The sequence below is a fragment of the Ciconia boyciana genome, chromosome 23, assembly GCF_034638445.1.
Source record: "Ciconia boyciana chromosome 23, ASM3463844v1, whole genome shotgun sequence".
In the NCBI taxonomy this organism is placed as follows: Eukaryota; Metazoa; Chordata; class Aves; order Ciconiiformes; family Ciconiidae; genus Ciconia; species Ciconia boyciana.
In genome coordinates, this window is record NC_132956.1 from 2403155 (window position 1) to 2418710 (window position 15556).

Genomic DNA, 15556 nt, shown 5'->3' on the forward strand with positions numbered 1-15556 from the left:
TTGACATTCCCCAATAGCCATAATTTTGAGTCCTGGCCAAGGGCTAATTTTGGTGCAGTAGGTTTGTTGGATATACGGGTGGGACAGTGCTTTATTGGTTTAAGTCTGATTCTTGGAGGGGTGGGGGGTGAAGGGTAAATCCCTGCATCTCGCTAACTTTACCAGCAGCTGAGGGAAGAAAAAAAAGGTAGAGGTAAAAATATTACCCTTTTTCTCTTTTGTGTGTCCTTGAAGAGGTCAGGGAAACAGAGAGCAGTAATTAAATACAGGCTTCAGACGGGAACTCTGCTCTAAGGAAGGAATTTTTACAATGAGGGTGGTAAGACACTGGCCCAGGCTGCCCAGAGAAGTTGTAGATGCCCCATCAGTGGAAGTGCTCAAGGTCAGGTTGGATGCGGCTTTGAGCAACGCGACCTAGTGAAAGATGTCCCTTGCCATGGGAGGGGGCTTGGACTAGATGATCTTCAAAGGTCCTTTCCAAACCAAACCATTCTGTGAGAGCAGGTTTTCCTAAGGAGTGGCTTTGGCACTCAGGCTCACAAGTGAACAAGCCTTCCTTTCACTGCGTGAACAACACTGAAAGAAAATATGACCCCAGCTATTAAACTATTAGAAGCAGCATTATCTCCTGGCAAGGGTCGAGCGAGCAGTTGAGCTCCAGGTTGCCACCTGACTCTCACACCTGCCAGGGCTCAGTGGCTTTTGGACCATTTTTGGACTTCAGCCTTGTGATGGGCTGTTCTGCTTTCCAAGTGTAAAACCAGATACCTTTTCTGATTTTGAATCAAGTCTCTCCTGGTTTGGCCAAAATTGCTTTTTATGCTGTGCACACCGCCGCTGTTGCCTGTCTGTGAGACACTGGCCCTGGGGCACTCCGCTCTGACGGACACATTGGTGGCTCGCAGGCATTGCATTAACCAAGTTTGTCATAAGAACAACTCCCCTCATCTTACAGAAGGGAAGACTGGGGTGTTGGGATGAGACCCACAGGCAGTCATGATGCCATGCAGCAACACAGGCAAGAACAGAGTTATCAGCTCCCTCTTTCCCATTCAATCGTTTGACAAAAGCAATTAAATGCTATATTTCCCTCTAGCTCAAGCAGCCACAACCCTCATATCCTCCAGGCATGATTAACTTAATGATTAACTTAATCATTGTGCAAATATGATTATTCACCAACTTCTGTGCCTTTTCCAGGGAATGCAAGAAAAATGACTTTACTAGCGTTCATCTTCCTGCTTGCCCTCCTCCCAGCTGAATCTGCAAGCAGCAGATACCCCCCCAAGGCAGCAAGTAAGTGTAACCTGTCCGGGCACAGGTCTTGTGGGTGGCCTAAGACCAGAGGTGGCATTACTAAGCGGGGAGCAGGGTTCAGGGAGCGTCTCTACCCCATCAGTGCCCATCACTGCCATGGGACCCTTCAGACCGCACGATGCTGCACAGCCCTGGGTCTGCACTTGCCCCGGTACACCCGACCTGCTCTGCAGTCCCCTGAAGTGTGTAGCACAGCTGACATTTACAGCCAACATGTTTTCCTCTTGCAGTCTCAAGCCCTGTGTTCGGACCACAGCAGGTTTATGGTCTGCTCAACGGGTCAGTTACCGTGAAATGCTTCTACCCTCCCACCAGAGTGAACAGACACGACAGAAAGTATTGGTGCAGGCAAGTGGCCACAGGCTGCATGACCGTTGTCTCCAGCAGCGGCTACACTGCTCCAGGCTACCAAGGCAGAGCCTCCATCATTGACTACCAACAGGCAGACAACTTCCAGATTAGCATGTCGGAGCTTACAATGGCAGATGCAGGCACCTACCAGTGCGGTGTTGGTGTCAATGGCCGAGGGCTCTCCTACAAAGTCAGTCTGGAAGTTTCTGAAGGTAATTACAGTCTTGGGGCTCCTTAAAGTATTATTTTCTTTTACCTTTTCTCCCCTTTTTAATAAGGCTCCACAGATAGTCTGTCCAGTGTCTAAGGGCTCAAGATGCTCCATGCTTTTGGGAAACAGCAGTTTTCATTTTCCGCTGTGCTCTTACAGAATGAATTTTTTGACCAAAAATGTGGCATAAAAATCAGATTAAGCAAGCCTCATCTTAAGGTCACAAACATTGCTTAGAAACTGCTGACCTCTCTCAGCCACTAAAATTTAGGGAGATGCAGTCAGAGGGCAGAACTGCCTGTCACTCCAACGTACCCTCCAACCCACGGCTGAGGCCGTGCAAGCCAAGCCTGCGCACGAGGCCACGAGCGCGTGGTGTGCAGGACGGCACCACGCTGCTGGGCAAGGCCCAGGGTGCAGAGCACAGTGCAAACCCCTGGCACAACCCCTGGCAAGAAGGCTTTGGGAGAAACCCCGCTATAGAGCGGGCAGGGATACAGCAGAGAGACCTCCGTCCTGAAATGCGTGACAGACACGGGACACAGCGGGGTAGATCATGCTCTGACCAGGAGTGGTACGTGATCCTATAATATAGCAAAGTAGGGAGAAACCCTATGCTAAAAAAAAGCCTTCAGAGGTACAGGGGAGTTGCACAGTTACCAACAGAGCAGGCAGTAGACGCTGACCGGTGTCTCTGTATGCACAGGTCCACACGTACCCGAGGGAGCTGAGCTCTTCTACGTGAAGCTGCACAGCACTTTGACCATGACCTGCAGCTTCGAGGAGGCTTATGCGAGCAAGAGGAAATTCTTGTGCAAGATGGTGAAAAGCGGCTGCCATAACATCATTGATAGTTATGGGAATATTGATAAGTATTTCACAGGGCGAGCCCTGCTGAGCAATGAGGAGACTCCAGGCTCATTCAGCGTCATGATAACTCAGATGGACTGGGAAGACTCTGGCTTGTACCTGTGCGGAGCCGGCGTCTATGGGGAGAGTGGAGAAACGAAGGAACTGGACGTACATGTCTATGAGGGTGAGTAAGCCATTCCCAGTGTTTTTTCCCTTCATCTCTGCTTCTCTTTAGAAGCATCACTAGCAGTCTTACTTAAGAAGAACTTTAATTTCCCTTTGCAGAGTGCTATTATCCTATCTTCTCATCTAGATACTTCTTTCTATTCATTTAACTGTATGTAATGTACTAAACCATCCACTAATAAAGCTTGTATCAGGACTCAACTTTCCCAGCCGTGGCTAGTTATCTTCCCCAGTCTGGCTAGCCCAAAACTCCAGAAGGAAAATTCTGCGTACCAGTTTGAGCCAAGCAAACTGACTCTTCAAGTCTTAATTCCTTAAATCTCAAAATGGCAGATGTAGAAAGGAGAAAACCTGCCCTTCCCTAACAAAGGGAGCGACACTTTGGAATGTCAGTACACAAAGACAACCACCAACCAGTGAATTTGGGAAAAAGAAAGGCCTGACAGATCCTTTAGGGCCAATTCCTAGCAGTGCCAGGACAGTCTCCTACCATCTGCGTCCCTGAGCTTCACCTAGCCTTGCTTTAGCCAAAACAGCTTTAATCTGCTGAGGTTTATTCTCTTGGGAGTGTGCCACACGGACGGAAGTTAGACACATATCGATGCTCATTTCATTTTTATCTGCAGAGGCAAACGTTCCTCAAGGAAAGCCCACGATATTTGGCGTAAAAGGAAGTTCAGTAACTTTTGAATGCCACTATGGGGCTCTAAAAACTTCCTCGGTGAAGTACTGGTGCAAGTGGAGACAGCAAGGGTGTGCTCGGATCATAGACAGCTCCGGATATGTGTCCAACTTGTATGAAGGAAGAGTGGCCATGTACGACAACCCAGATAACAAGACGATCACCATCATCCTGAACCAGCTGAAGGACAGTGACAAAGGCTATTACTGGTGCATGGCAGAGGACAAGAAGGAGCAGCAATCGTCAACTGAGCTGAAGATCATAGACGGTACGAGCTCGCGCACTGGCAGTTCTCTCCCTGCTCAGTAGGTACAAAACAAGCTCCTAAGCACCACAAAGGAGCAGATCTGGCTTTTTGGGAAGAGACGTGAGGCCCAACTCTGAACTTTCATCTGATAAGGCAAAACATTGTGCCAATCCCCCCCCACCCCAGTAGCTTTACAATGAAAACACAAGGATTCGGTTTTATGGGAAAGCATTCACAAGTTTCTCATGCAAGTATTTAAGCCTTGCAAAATGCCCCCCAGCTTCCACCCAGAGATGCATATACAGCATCCTTAACATTAATTTAGCAATGTAAGGAGCACTTTCCCTCAAAGATACATCTCCTAGTTCACCACCACTACCTGTTGACTACCATTCCCACCACTGAAACCACTAACATCAGCCTTGACGTTCTGTTTGCTCTTGCAGGAGAACCTGGACTGAAGGGAAAGAAGGAAGTGGAGGTGCAAGTGGGTTCACAGGTTGATTTAACTTGCTCTTATCCATGCAAATACTACTCCTACCAGAAGTACTGGTGCAAGTGGAGCAGCACCAGCTGCACCCCCATGCCTGCTTCCGACCAAAAGCAGCCGGGGCCAGACGTTACCTGTGACACTGACAACAAGACAGTTATCCTAAGCTTTGACTCAGTGGCAAAGACAGACCAAGGATGGTACTGGTGTGGAGTGAAGCACAACGGCATCTTCAAGGAAACCATGGCAGTCTACCTGTGGGTGACTGAAGGTGAGCTCCAAGGCAAAGGCAGGCAGGGGCTTTCCTGCTCCTCAGGGCTGTGAATCATGCTGCCTTCTGCTGAGAGAAAAGTACTCTCCATATCCACTAGGTTGCAGCACCTCAAAATAGAAGTGCTCTCATCCAGGCAGCCTCCCAGCCTAGGTGCCAAGATCACCCTGACTTTGCACCGCTTGTCATAGATGTTTTCATCCACTCACAGGTTTCTCCTTCCCAGTCATAAAAAAACCCCACCAGTCTAAAAATCACTTCCTTCCACACCATTTTTACTTTTTAACCCTGTCCTTACTAATTATTGCTATTACAATTTGTAGTATCATTTAGTTTAAGCAACATCTGACACCTGCCAGGTGAAGGGCACATGTAGTTCAGAGACGCATCTTGCTCCAGCAAGCTTATTATCTTAATAAACAGGAAAACAGTAGGGAGCAGAAAAGGAAGGGCTATCACCACCTCCCCTTGGACAGCAAGGGGCTTAGTCTCCGTTTTGGTGCAGTTATCTTATTTTTCTTGTGAAGGAATATTGTTAGGAGCAGAGAAAAAAGTATAGCACTAGATATCCCACATGCAACCATCTTAGGTGGATGATGGTCCAAGTGAAAACAGAGAGAAACAGCCTCATTTCACTGCCTTTGGCAGGCAAAGAGCTAGAAGTAAAAGCAAACCAAGTACTCAAAAGTTGTTCAGGAAATACTAGAGGCAGAACTTAGAAATGCAAGACTTCTCAAAAGTATATAGGCAGAGACACCCTACTTGAGATTTTTGCAATAAATTATTTGGAATGAGGTTATTTCAGATCTCTAAACCCCATTTTAAAGAGCCTCTCGTGGACAGCCAAAACCCGCTGCAGTTCCACGTGCACCAAATACACCCAACTAGTTTTCATGTCACCGTCTCCGTGCTGCTGCTAATGCAACTAACTGCCCTTCTTCCCTGGGAAATGTAGGAAGCGGTGCCAGCCACAACCTAGAGCTCCTGGGCGTCGACCCCCCCAGCCGCGCCGAGTCCCCCACCCACGCCGAGCCCCCCAGCCGCACCGAGCGCCCCACCCATGCCGAGCCCCCCATCCGCGCCGAGCCCCCCGCCGAGCCCCCCGTCCGCGCCGAGCCCCGTGCCCGCGCTGAGGGTGGCTCTGTTCCCCAAGGAAGAACATACAGCGACACTGCGGTGCAGAGCGCAGCTAACTCGGAAAGGTTAGTTCTCTCTCTCTGTTGTTTATCATTTTTGTGAAGTTTATACTAACCCGTTGTTGGTACTGCACACTGCATGTGTGGCAGAGCAACAACAAAAAAATCTCATCCCCAAAGAACTTAGCTCAAAACATCAGAGGAAAAGAAGCAAAGAAGTTACAGCAAAAGGCAAGATGTCTTGAAATTAGTCTCTAGCTCCAGAAAATACAGTCCTAAAAGGGAACGATTAAAGATTCCAGGTATAGAAAAACTAATTGAAAATACTTCTGTCAAGATTAGAGAGCTTTCCTTCACACATTTATAACCAAGCTGCTGATGTAGCTGGTTTGGCACAACCTCTGGCCTATGTTTTTATTTGTTCCCCTGTGATGTGCTGGGATCCAGCGCGTTAACTGAATTGCATCATGCTCACTCAGATTTACCATTCTATATAGATTTTAGACTGCTGGAAATTCATATATGTTATTCAGTTTTGAATAATTAAAAAAAAAAAAAGTATTTCACAGCTTTGTGATACCTTTCCCTCCATTCCAGCTCTGGTCAAAGCCACGGCCCCAATACGCTTGTTTTATCCCTGAGCTGTGTTGGTGCTGTGCTCCTGATCCTCGTGACAGCTTTCGCTGTTTTTAAATACAGACAGCTGAAAAGATCCGGTGAGTCCCTGCCTTTTCTAGTCTCTCAAGAAATGTCAGCAACATTAAGACGAAGGTGATACCTTGTGCACGCTGCCATCTCTGCTGGGCTGAGCTGCTCCCCTAGTACCCCTTCATGCGATGGGCAGACAAGGGACCCTGCTTCTCCCACCGACCCCATCCATACGGCTCCAACACCCAGCATGCGGGGTGCCTGGGCTGAGACCACCCCTCCGTGGGCTTTGCCCGTGGCATTGCACGGTGTCCCCTTGCACAGAGGCAGTTTGGATGCCTATGTGCTCGTACCGACTGAGCAAGCATGCAGGGTATTTATCTCCTCCCTCTTAACAGACCTGGTGTCCGTCGGGAGCTACAGGACAAACATCAGCATGTCGGACTTCGAAAGCGTGAAGGAGTACAGCGCAAGCAATAACGCCTGCATGAAAGAGAGCCAGGAGACTCAGATAGGAGGGGACGGTAGGTTGCTGACTGATGGGCTTGCTCTGCATCCCCAGCCCCAGGGCGAGGGGTTTGCAGAAGGACCCTGCAAAAGCCACAGAAATACCTGCCCACCGATGGCCCTCACGCCCTAACACCTCCCTTTCTCTCCCTGCAGAGTTCGTCACCACCACGGCCACCCCAGAAAGTGCTGCCGAGACAAAGAAGGCAAAAAGGGTAAGGGAAGGCAGGAGAGAGCCCACTGACCTGGGGGGGCATCACCACAGCCCTCCAGCCTCTGCCAAAGGAGCTGCTTTCTCCCAGGGGCCTTATTTATACCCAGGTGCTCTCCATCTTACCTGGATCGGGCCACCTGCTGCAGATCAACCTCCATGGGGGGACCTCAACCCTTTCCTGACCCCACGTTTTAGCAGAGACAATAACACAGTGCGCCAAGTCAGCCCCAGGTAGCGTTAGGAAGGTTGGGGTTGGGTTGTTATCACAAATACGAAACACTGGGATAAGCAGATGACCAGAGGCCAGAGCACATCCCACCTCCCAGCCTTCCCCCAGGGCTGTGCTCCCGTGTGGGCAGGGGCTCGGGGGGCTGAGGCAGGCAGGGAGGTCTCTGCCATCACAAGGGCTGTGACTTGCTCTGGTGGCCCTGCCTCCCTTCCTCTTGGCTAAGATCATGGTCGAGTGGCACCGCTCAGCAGTAACCGAAGGCGCCAGATGCAAGCCCTTCTTTTTCAAAGTCCCTAACCGAAGGCGATACGTAGGTGTTGTAAGTGCCGAGAGCTGAACTGGAGCGATAAAGGCAACTATCGGGAAACCAGTAAAACCCAGCAGCTTTAGGACAGGTGAGCTGGATGCTGACACACAGGGACAGGCATGCCACCGAGTCCCAAACTCACAAATGTTTGGGGTCTTCCCGGGGCCAAGCAAAGGCACGATGCTCTCGCATCGGCACCGGCGTGAACCGCCAGATCATCCCACTCGTCCAGTCTGCCCGTATCATCCCAAGAAGCTCATGGCCCTGCGGTGCTGCCCATGTTAATGCCGTCCTTTCCCCTGCCATGTGCTGCTGTCTGTCCCCGGCCACCTAACGGTGTCCTCCTGTCCTTCCCCAGAGCTCCAAGGAGGACGCTGACCTCGCCTACTCCGCCTTCCTCCTCACCTCCAGCAGCATCGCACAGGGCGGCTGCAGTGGGGACGACGCTGCCCCGGCCGTGTCCCCCTCGAGCGAGAAGGGCCAGATCCGAAGGCAAGGGACCGAGAGGTGGCAGCAACTGGAACCGGCTCTGCCTTGAGGATCAGAGCAAGACGTCAGCAAGCAGCACTGTTTATTGCTACCACAATTTGCTATAGCTTGACCTTTTTTTGCTTAAATTCAGCTTCGAGCGGCAGTTTAGGAGGAATCGTGTGATGCCGAATGGGGTGGCTGGGCTGGAGGTGCAGGTCTGAGCGAGCAGGTCGGACTGGGAAACGGCAGGAGCTCGAGCGGCTTAGCCCACCGACAACCCCAGCCCCACTGGTGCCCTTGTAACACTGTGGGCTCTCAAAGGCCAGAAGGCGCATTTTAAAAAATATCTCATTTTCTTTTCAAGGCAGCTGGAAAACCCTCTAGAACAACTCGCGCTTTTGATTCCTCTAAGCTTTCTCATCCAGAGGGCAGTACCTGCAGACCAGACATGGTCTGAAATGTTTTTATGCACAAGCAATAAAGAAAACCACTGGCTTTCAGCAGACTGGGGGACTCGCAGTCCGTGGGAGGGCCCGGGGAGAGTGCACCCAAGAGACGCACTAAGGATGCACTTGTGGGGGCTTTCCCCTCCTCTTACTGCAGCATTACAGCGTCACGGCTGGTGTTGCAAATGGCATGGGACAGTAGAAGAAACCCACACTTAATGGAGATAAACGGGAAATGTTTTGAGTAATCTCATGTGCATTTTCATCAATAGCAGGAATTGATCACAGAATGCCATTAATTAGTATGAGAACCTATCAGCAGGCTGTATAGCTGACTAGGCCACAGGCACTGCTGTTCACTGGCACTGTATTTGCATAGTACAAACCAAATTCCCCAGAGCAGCTGAACCAAAAATCTCCCATTTCTGACTTGGAGTCAGAACAACTGAGCCCAGTCCGTGCTCCTCTGCCACAGAGCCACCCCGCTGAGGGTGGCCTTAAAAACCCACCCTTTGCTTAATAAACCTGAGCCCCATATCACTCACACATTTTCCCTGGTTGACTTCATGTTTATCCAGGCGGAAACGAGGATGACTGTAATTAAATGTTGTCTCTTGGTCTTATTTTGGAGAGCGGATGGCTGAAGAGAAAAGCAGTTTATTGATGCATGGATTTCCAAACAGCAGCACGACACTGCTGTCCGTCAGGTAGATGCAGGACAGAACGCTGAATACCCTGCGGACAAAGCAATGCAGGAAGCAGCAATGATGAAAAAGTTGTGACAAAGCGGAGAAGCAATTTTCCCGGAACACCAGGGATGGGATGGGATGGTGGGATGGTGGCTGCCTGGCTAAGAGAGGGGCTGCGGAGGTGTCTGGCAGGGCCAGAGCTGTTCAGGAGAAAAGGGACAGAAACTGCACGGATAAATTCAAATTCCTGAGCCTGTGTTAGTTACGTGCAGCTCTGACAGCAAACCATAAAATATAAAGAATAAGGAGCATCACCCTGGCTAGAGCCTGAGCTGATGGTCTTGCAGTAACACCACAAGTATATTTCTGTTTTAGTAAAATATTAGCTGCACTTTAAAAGGAAAACAGTATGGTAGCTCAGCAAGGTGTCAGGCAACGGCTGCTTGCGTTAGCCTACAGACACAGAGTTTTCATCAAGGATAAAAACCAAATTATTCCTGAATCATGAACCTCCCCACAATAAGCACTGAGATGAGCTTTGCTCGCTGTGAGTAGGAGGGCAGCAGCTCCCGGGGTATTTGTGTTTCCCCTCCCAGCCCTGCATTTGTGTTTTCAGGGCTGCTCTCACATCCACATTGCAATGGTCATCACCTTACTGATAGTAAGGCTGGGACCTCAAATGTCAGGTTATAGCTCATCTGCCTCATCTCCCGGGCTGCATCCCCTCGGCAGCACGGGGGGAAGGGGCTTGGATATCGGAAAAGGTGAGGAAGGGCCAGGACAGGTCTACGCCTGCCTGGAGTTGCTGGAAGTGACTGAATTATTCTGGTGCAATAGCAAAGGTGTGCGCTTGGAAAGCGTCCCCGGGGGTGAGCAGTCATAAAGCTGCGGGAGAACGCTAAGGTTTGGAAATTTCTGAGAAGAGAAAACCCCTTTTACTCTCCCTTTGCAAATCTGCTTCCTCTTCAACCTGCCCACCGGCATCCTTTTCTCAGCTCCGCTCCTCCCACGCTGCACTGGAAGCAGTAAGAATGACTTAAACCCCTGGGAGAGGTGTTTAGGCTGAGCCTAAACGTGGGTGGGCTGCCAGTCGGCTCTGCCTGCACCCCTCAGCCCCGGCAGTTGCCTGCCTGCGGCTCCTGCTCCTTCCCACTGCTGACACTTCCCTCTGGCACCTCATTTCCAACGGGGCATGTCCCTGGGCTGCTGCAGTGCTTTGCAGGGGGTGGGAAAGTGTAAACTTAGTTTGTCTTGAAAGCAATAAAACACGCATGGATTGAGACCTGCAACCCTCCGCCCAGGATACGAAATTAATGAAATCTGATAAATAATAATAATTGTAACAGCGTAAGCTGAGGAAGTGGGATAAAACCCACACTTCTCACTCAAGCTGTGATCCAGAGCCCACCACGATCAATGGACAGGTCCACAGGGACCTCGCCAAGCAGCCCCATCTCCTTCCCCAGAGTGTTCGCCAAACATGCCGGCTGATTTCCTTTGGTCAGTGACGAGCCGTGGTCTCTCATTGCATCACTGCTTCATCCCTGATGGTTTTTCGTTAACAGAAAATCATGGTATGTGCAAGATACATCATCCTTAAACGTTTGATTTCAAGGATGATGGCGTTGAAAGATTGGCTTTCGTGAACACTGGCAGAGTGTGGAGGGATGTATTCACCCATTCATGCCCTGGCACCAGGACAAATGAAAGTCACACTGCAAAAACTCATGAGAAAGCAAATTAAAAGAATCAAAGCCCCGAGAGGCTTTCCTTTGGCATAAGCAAATATTTGACGAAGGATAGGGAGCAAGCAAGCAGATCTTTCCTTTAAAAGTGAATCACCAAATCCCGCTCAGCGTGAAGCACATGCATATGCGCTATAGGCAAATGCTGGTGAGCTCATCCAGCCGGGTCACCAACCAGGCTTTTTTGGGAAGAGACAAGGAGTCTCCTCCTCCTCTGCAGCTCTTTGTTCTGCCGGCACCGGATGAAAGGTGCAGCACCCAGCGGACTGAGACCAGGCTCCGGTGATACCGGTGTGCTGCCGGAGGTCTTGACCAAGGTCCTCCTGTGATGGGGATGAAACCAAAGCAGTAACTAGGTTCTCCTTGAGGACACAAGGACCTTATGCCATAATAACAAAATCCTGTTAAAGAGCCTCTTTTGCAGCTAAAGCCTTTCCTGCGTCACCTCTGTAGCACCGTTAGAAATTGCCCAAGCTGGGAACAGCCAGCCCTCCGTCCATCCCAGCTGCTGGAGCTTGCCTGTGCCTGTGGGCAGGAAAGGGAGAGCTGGAGAGTGTCGGACTGTCCCATGGGAACAGAGGTGTTGAGAAGAGGTTTGTGCAGGCCTGAAGGATTCAGACCTAGAAGCAATGACTCGACCCTAACAGCAATAAGAGCTGCTCAGAGCCGGGGGAGAGCAGGCAGCCCAGCGCCCTGGTTGTGCTCATGCCACCCACCACAGCCGGCAGGAGTTTTAGTACACCTTGCTCAGCTTAGTTGATTCCTAGAACAAAATGCACCAAGTCAGAGGTCTACCCTGTAGTCTTACTCAAGCCTTAGGTCTAATGAATGCAGCAGTAAGACTTTAACACTTGAAATATTAGGACTAGAGTGCTACCAGGGACGTGAACATCCAACTGCTCTCCAAGCAGCTTGTGCTAATAAGCAGCATTTACCTGGGCCCTGGCACCAGGAGTATATAACACCTCCTGGCTGCTTTGAGAGATGATCTGGGTGGTCTTGGTTCATTTACTAACACATGAGTCCATACGTGTCAGATACTGCAGCGATATGCGTGTTAACACCTTGTGGGAAAACAGTGGGAAAGGGATTTAGAGCATGCAGAACCAGTGGGTACCAGTGCAGCCACTGGCAGCTGAAAGAGCCCAAAAGGGGTGAAAACAGACCAGAGCTATACATTATGGACAATAAAAATGGTCTCGTGGACAGGCTGGGGTGATTTAGTATCATTCAGGTCTAAACTTTGGTGTCTGGTACGCCAGGAACGACGCATCTCCTCTGGGATGCTAGCATTACCAGGAGTGACAGCATCTGCTATGAAAGGGCACCACGGTGAATTCAGAAAGTTTCACCAACAAGAAACATATAATTCCTCAGAATTTTGACAAACAGACTCAGCACAGTTTCAAGTGGGGTTTATTTACAGTAATTGCAACAGATTTCCACAAAACTCACTACTGAGTGTCAGTAAATTACACAATACATACAAGAACCTTTTTCTATTCAGCAACCACATATCTTGCATAGAAAGTTTTATTTTACTGATAAGGCAGAAAATATCATCTCAAAAGGAAACGTAGATTTCTAAGGCCTGACATACCTGCTAGGACCTATTCTTGGAAGCGTTTCTCCCCCTCTGCACCTTGTTTCAGCCAGAGCAATCAGCGGCAGCAGTCACATAAGACTGAGCCCAGATTTATGAGCACTGCTCTGCAGCATTAACTACACCAGAGTAGTTCCAGCAGGCACTCCGCACTCATGAATATACAACCCCTATACAAAAATGTTATAATTTAAACAATACTTTTATTAAAGGATCACAGCTTATGTCTTCTAGCAAGAGAAACCCTTTTAGATTTTCCCTTGGAGAGCAGCCTTTGATAGAAGTCAGCTAAGCGAGTGCTATGCTCATTTGATCAAACTCGGTATTTCCATTTTAATGCAAGGCTCTGCTGATGCAGTCGCCTATGTACCTGGCTAGCGGAACACTCGGTGTTTGATCGAGCACAGCTGCAATCAGTGAGAAACCGCACTGATACAGTACATCATTTTCCCGTTCACCGCTGGTGTGTGCAATGGCCCAGCAGCTTCGTTAGCCCCGGCTGTTGGTGGGTCGTCAATGCCTTCTGCTCCCTAACGAGATTTCTCCATCCAGTCTAGCAGGATGTCCAGCTCACCCAGGGATTTAATTGCTGCAGATGTGACATTCAGCTGAAGTGATATAAAGGAACAAGTTGTAAGCAAGGATAGCAAGCACAACCCAATGTAAAGAGAAGCTGAGTATCTGCGTTAATTACTAGACTTAGTCATCAACTTACCCCTTCGTAGTTTGCAAGTATTTGCTTAAATTTCTCAGCGGATTCCTGTCCACACATGCACTTATTTTGCTCATGCTGGAAGAATAAGATAGAAGTCATTAGTCTGGAAGGTTAATTTTTAAAAATAAGAGACGAGTTTCTAATTATACTGGAAATTACTGTATAGACTGAGACCTTGTTAAACTCTGGAAAAGGCTGCAGGTCCTTAACTCAGACTTCAGCTAAGAACAGAGTTTACTTTGACAGAGAGAGGGACAGGATAAATAGCGTTCTTGAGAACTAACGTGGGAGTTGGCTGATGAGTGGCAAGTATAAAAATTTCTCAGTGGACATACACACTCTTCACGTCATGGTTCTTCGTATTTGTGTTAAAGCCATTTTTATAAATAAAGATTTTGTAACTTTATAAAATGCTTAGGTTTATTTATATACCAAATACTAACAGATGAAACTAAACTGTAGCAATACCCAAGACTTACACACTGCCCGAGTTTCCTCTTCACGCTGAGGAAGGAGTTGGCTATGCTGCTGATTTTTCGGTTGATGTACAAATCCTCGGTCTTGCAGTGTTTGAAAACTTTGTCCACGTAGAAGTTGAAGAGGTGATGGGTGATGCAGCATCTATCTGAAGACTTAAGGAATAGATTTCATTTTTAAAAGGTCTTCCAAAGTGCTATAAATCTGTAGTCACCGACCTTTCTGCCCCCTCTAGACTAAACCATCTCTAATGCCAAGCACAGCAGCTGAGCACAGCGGGATGTTTTGATTCACAAAGCTTTTTCAGTGATGCTTGATGTACACTGATAATATATATAGGAAATTATTTTAGACTGATTTTCCAGGAGATCCATCCTCAGCAAGTCTCACCGAGTCAACAAAATAAATAGGTGATTTTGTAGGTGGGTATTAGAGGCTGAGACCTGAAGCAGTGGCCCATGTCTAGTGCTTTAGAGTGTAAGAAAGAGAGCTGCAAAATACTTATTTATAATATATTTCGCCTCCCAAGATCACATTCTTCTGCTTTTGGACTCTTTAGTAGCTTTCTACCCAAATCCTGATTCACCTTGCTATGCCTCCGCTGATCGAGGTGGTGGGGAGCCGCAGCTAAAGCTCCTGTAACTGGAGCATCATACGCAATTAAAAAAAAATCTCTGCCCACCATTTCTGGAAAGACAGTCAGGGTGAAAGCCCGGTGCAGGAACCGGCAGCGGGACACCCACCTCTTTTCGCACAAGTGATCCGCATCACTTTATCCTCCCTGACCCGCGCTGTCTGCCAGCATCTGTTTCACAGGAACTTAGAAGAAGTCATGGTATTGAACAACTTCCCCAGACGCCCTGAGCCGGCACACCTCATGACTGGCGTTAGGATGCTAGCTGGTCAAAATTATTCAGAGAAAACTAGAGACACAGTAAGGACACCTACCTTAACCTTGTGCAGAGAGTGCGGGTAAGACAAGATGCTCAGGGTCCTGATGGGGTCTCTGGCTTGCTGCATGGGAGGAGATAGAGATGGTGATGGACATGCTGGCTCCAGAGGGGCTTCGGGAGCAGCCGACTAAAGAGCTTCCCCAGCTCCACAAGAGCCCGGAGCAATACTTACGATGTTGGCTTTAATTGCGGTGAAGCCAGACCTGATCTCAGTCACGCTCATTGAAATCCTGCAGGGTCCAAAGTGGAAGATTTTGTTCCCAGCTGTCGGCAGCAAACTCAACCAGCACGACATGGAGAAGAGGCAGAGGAACAAGCGGGATCCCTTCATGCTGCTGCAGGATGCGAGCGCAGCTGGCTGCCTGGGAGACCTCTTCAAGGAAGACAATATTGCCTCTCTGTCTTCCCTAAATGGTAATGCTGATGAAAATACACTTATTTTATATAGGACTTGTACCTGTACACGTGTATTAAAAAACCCCACACTGACTAGTCTCTCTTACGCATTTCTTCTTTACTCCCCATTTGCAAGAGAAAAAAAATCAAATAAAAACACATATTTAACAGAAGATCCCAAAAGAAGCAAAAGAAAAAAAAAATAGCAGTAAAAGCTTGCATGTAAATAGTCAAAGTTCTTCTGAAAAATTTTCATCAGAAAAATAAATACAGATAAATTAGAATTTTTAATAAATAACAATATAATACATATTATATTTTATATAATATAATAATAATAAATTAAAAAGTCTACTGACTCAGAAGCAGCAGGAGGTAACTGCAACTGAAAGCAGCAGATCCCAAGGTCTGAT

The 15556-nt window shown here is 48.5% G+C and overlaps 2 protein-coding genes across 2 annotated transcripts; one reads left to right on the forward strand and one right to left on the reverse strand.

The window, feature by feature from the left end:
• Positions 1 to 1214: 1214 nt before the first annotated feature.
• Positions 1215 to 8340, forward strand: PIGR (polymeric immunoglobulin receptor). The gene is made up of 11 exons (XM_072845029.1): positions 1215 to 1296; positions 1548 to 1880; positions 2586 to 2915; positions 3544 to 3867; positions 4293 to 4607; positions 5563 to 5809; positions 6341 to 6459; positions 6790 to 6915; positions 7055 to 7113; positions 8007 to 8140; positions 8271 to 8340. The coding sequence occupies exons 1-11, from the start codon at positions 1215 to 1217 to the stop codon at positions 8338 to 8340; spliced, it is 2139 nt and encodes a 712-aa protein (XP_072701130.1).
• A 4792-nt stretch (positions 8341 to 13132) lies between these two features.
• On the reverse strand, positions 13133 to 15078 carry LOC140643365 (interleukin-20-like). Its single transcript, XM_072845030.1, has 5 exons — positions 14920 to 15078; positions 14743 to 14808; positions 13797 to 13949; positions 13318 to 13392; positions 13133 to 13210 (listed from the first exon to the last, which is right to left on the reverse strand). Exons 1-5 carry the CDS (start codon positions 15076 to 15078, stop codon positions 13133 to 13135), a joined length of 531 nt encoding a protein of 176 aa, XP_072701131.1.
• Between the last annotated feature and the right edge of the window lie 478 nt (positions 15079 to 15556).

What these genes read in the sequence shown, in the direction of transcription:
- PIGR (XM_072845029.1), top strand. Translation starts at nt 1,215, where the DNA reads ATGACTTTACTAGCGTTCATCTTCCTGCTTGCCCTCCTCCCAGCTGAA. An exon ending in CAGTCTGGAAGTTTCTGAAG is followed by an intron (nt 1,881 to 2,585) that starts GTAATTACAGTC and finishes CTGTATGCACAG; the next exon opens with GTCCACACGTACCCGAGGGA. An exon ending in TGAGCTGAAGATCATAGACG is followed by an intron (nt 3,868 to 4,292) that starts GTACGAGCTCGC and finishes TTGCTCTTGCAG; the next exon opens with GAGAACCTGGACTGAAGGGA.
- LOC140643365 (XM_072845030.1), bottom strand. Translation starts at nt 15,078, where the DNA reads ATGAAGGGATCCCGCTTGTTCCTCTGCCTCTTCTCCATGTCGTGCTGG. An exon ending in ACTCTCTGCACAAGGTTAAG is followed by an intron (nt 13,950 to 14,742) that starts GTAGGTGTCCTT and finishes CTATTCCTTAAG; the next exon opens with TCTTCAGATAGATGCTGCAT. An exon ending in TACTTGCAAACTACGAAGGG is followed by an intron (nt 13,211 to 13,317) that starts GTAAGTTGATGA and finishes ATATCACTTCAG; the next exon opens with CTGAATGTCACATCTGCAGC.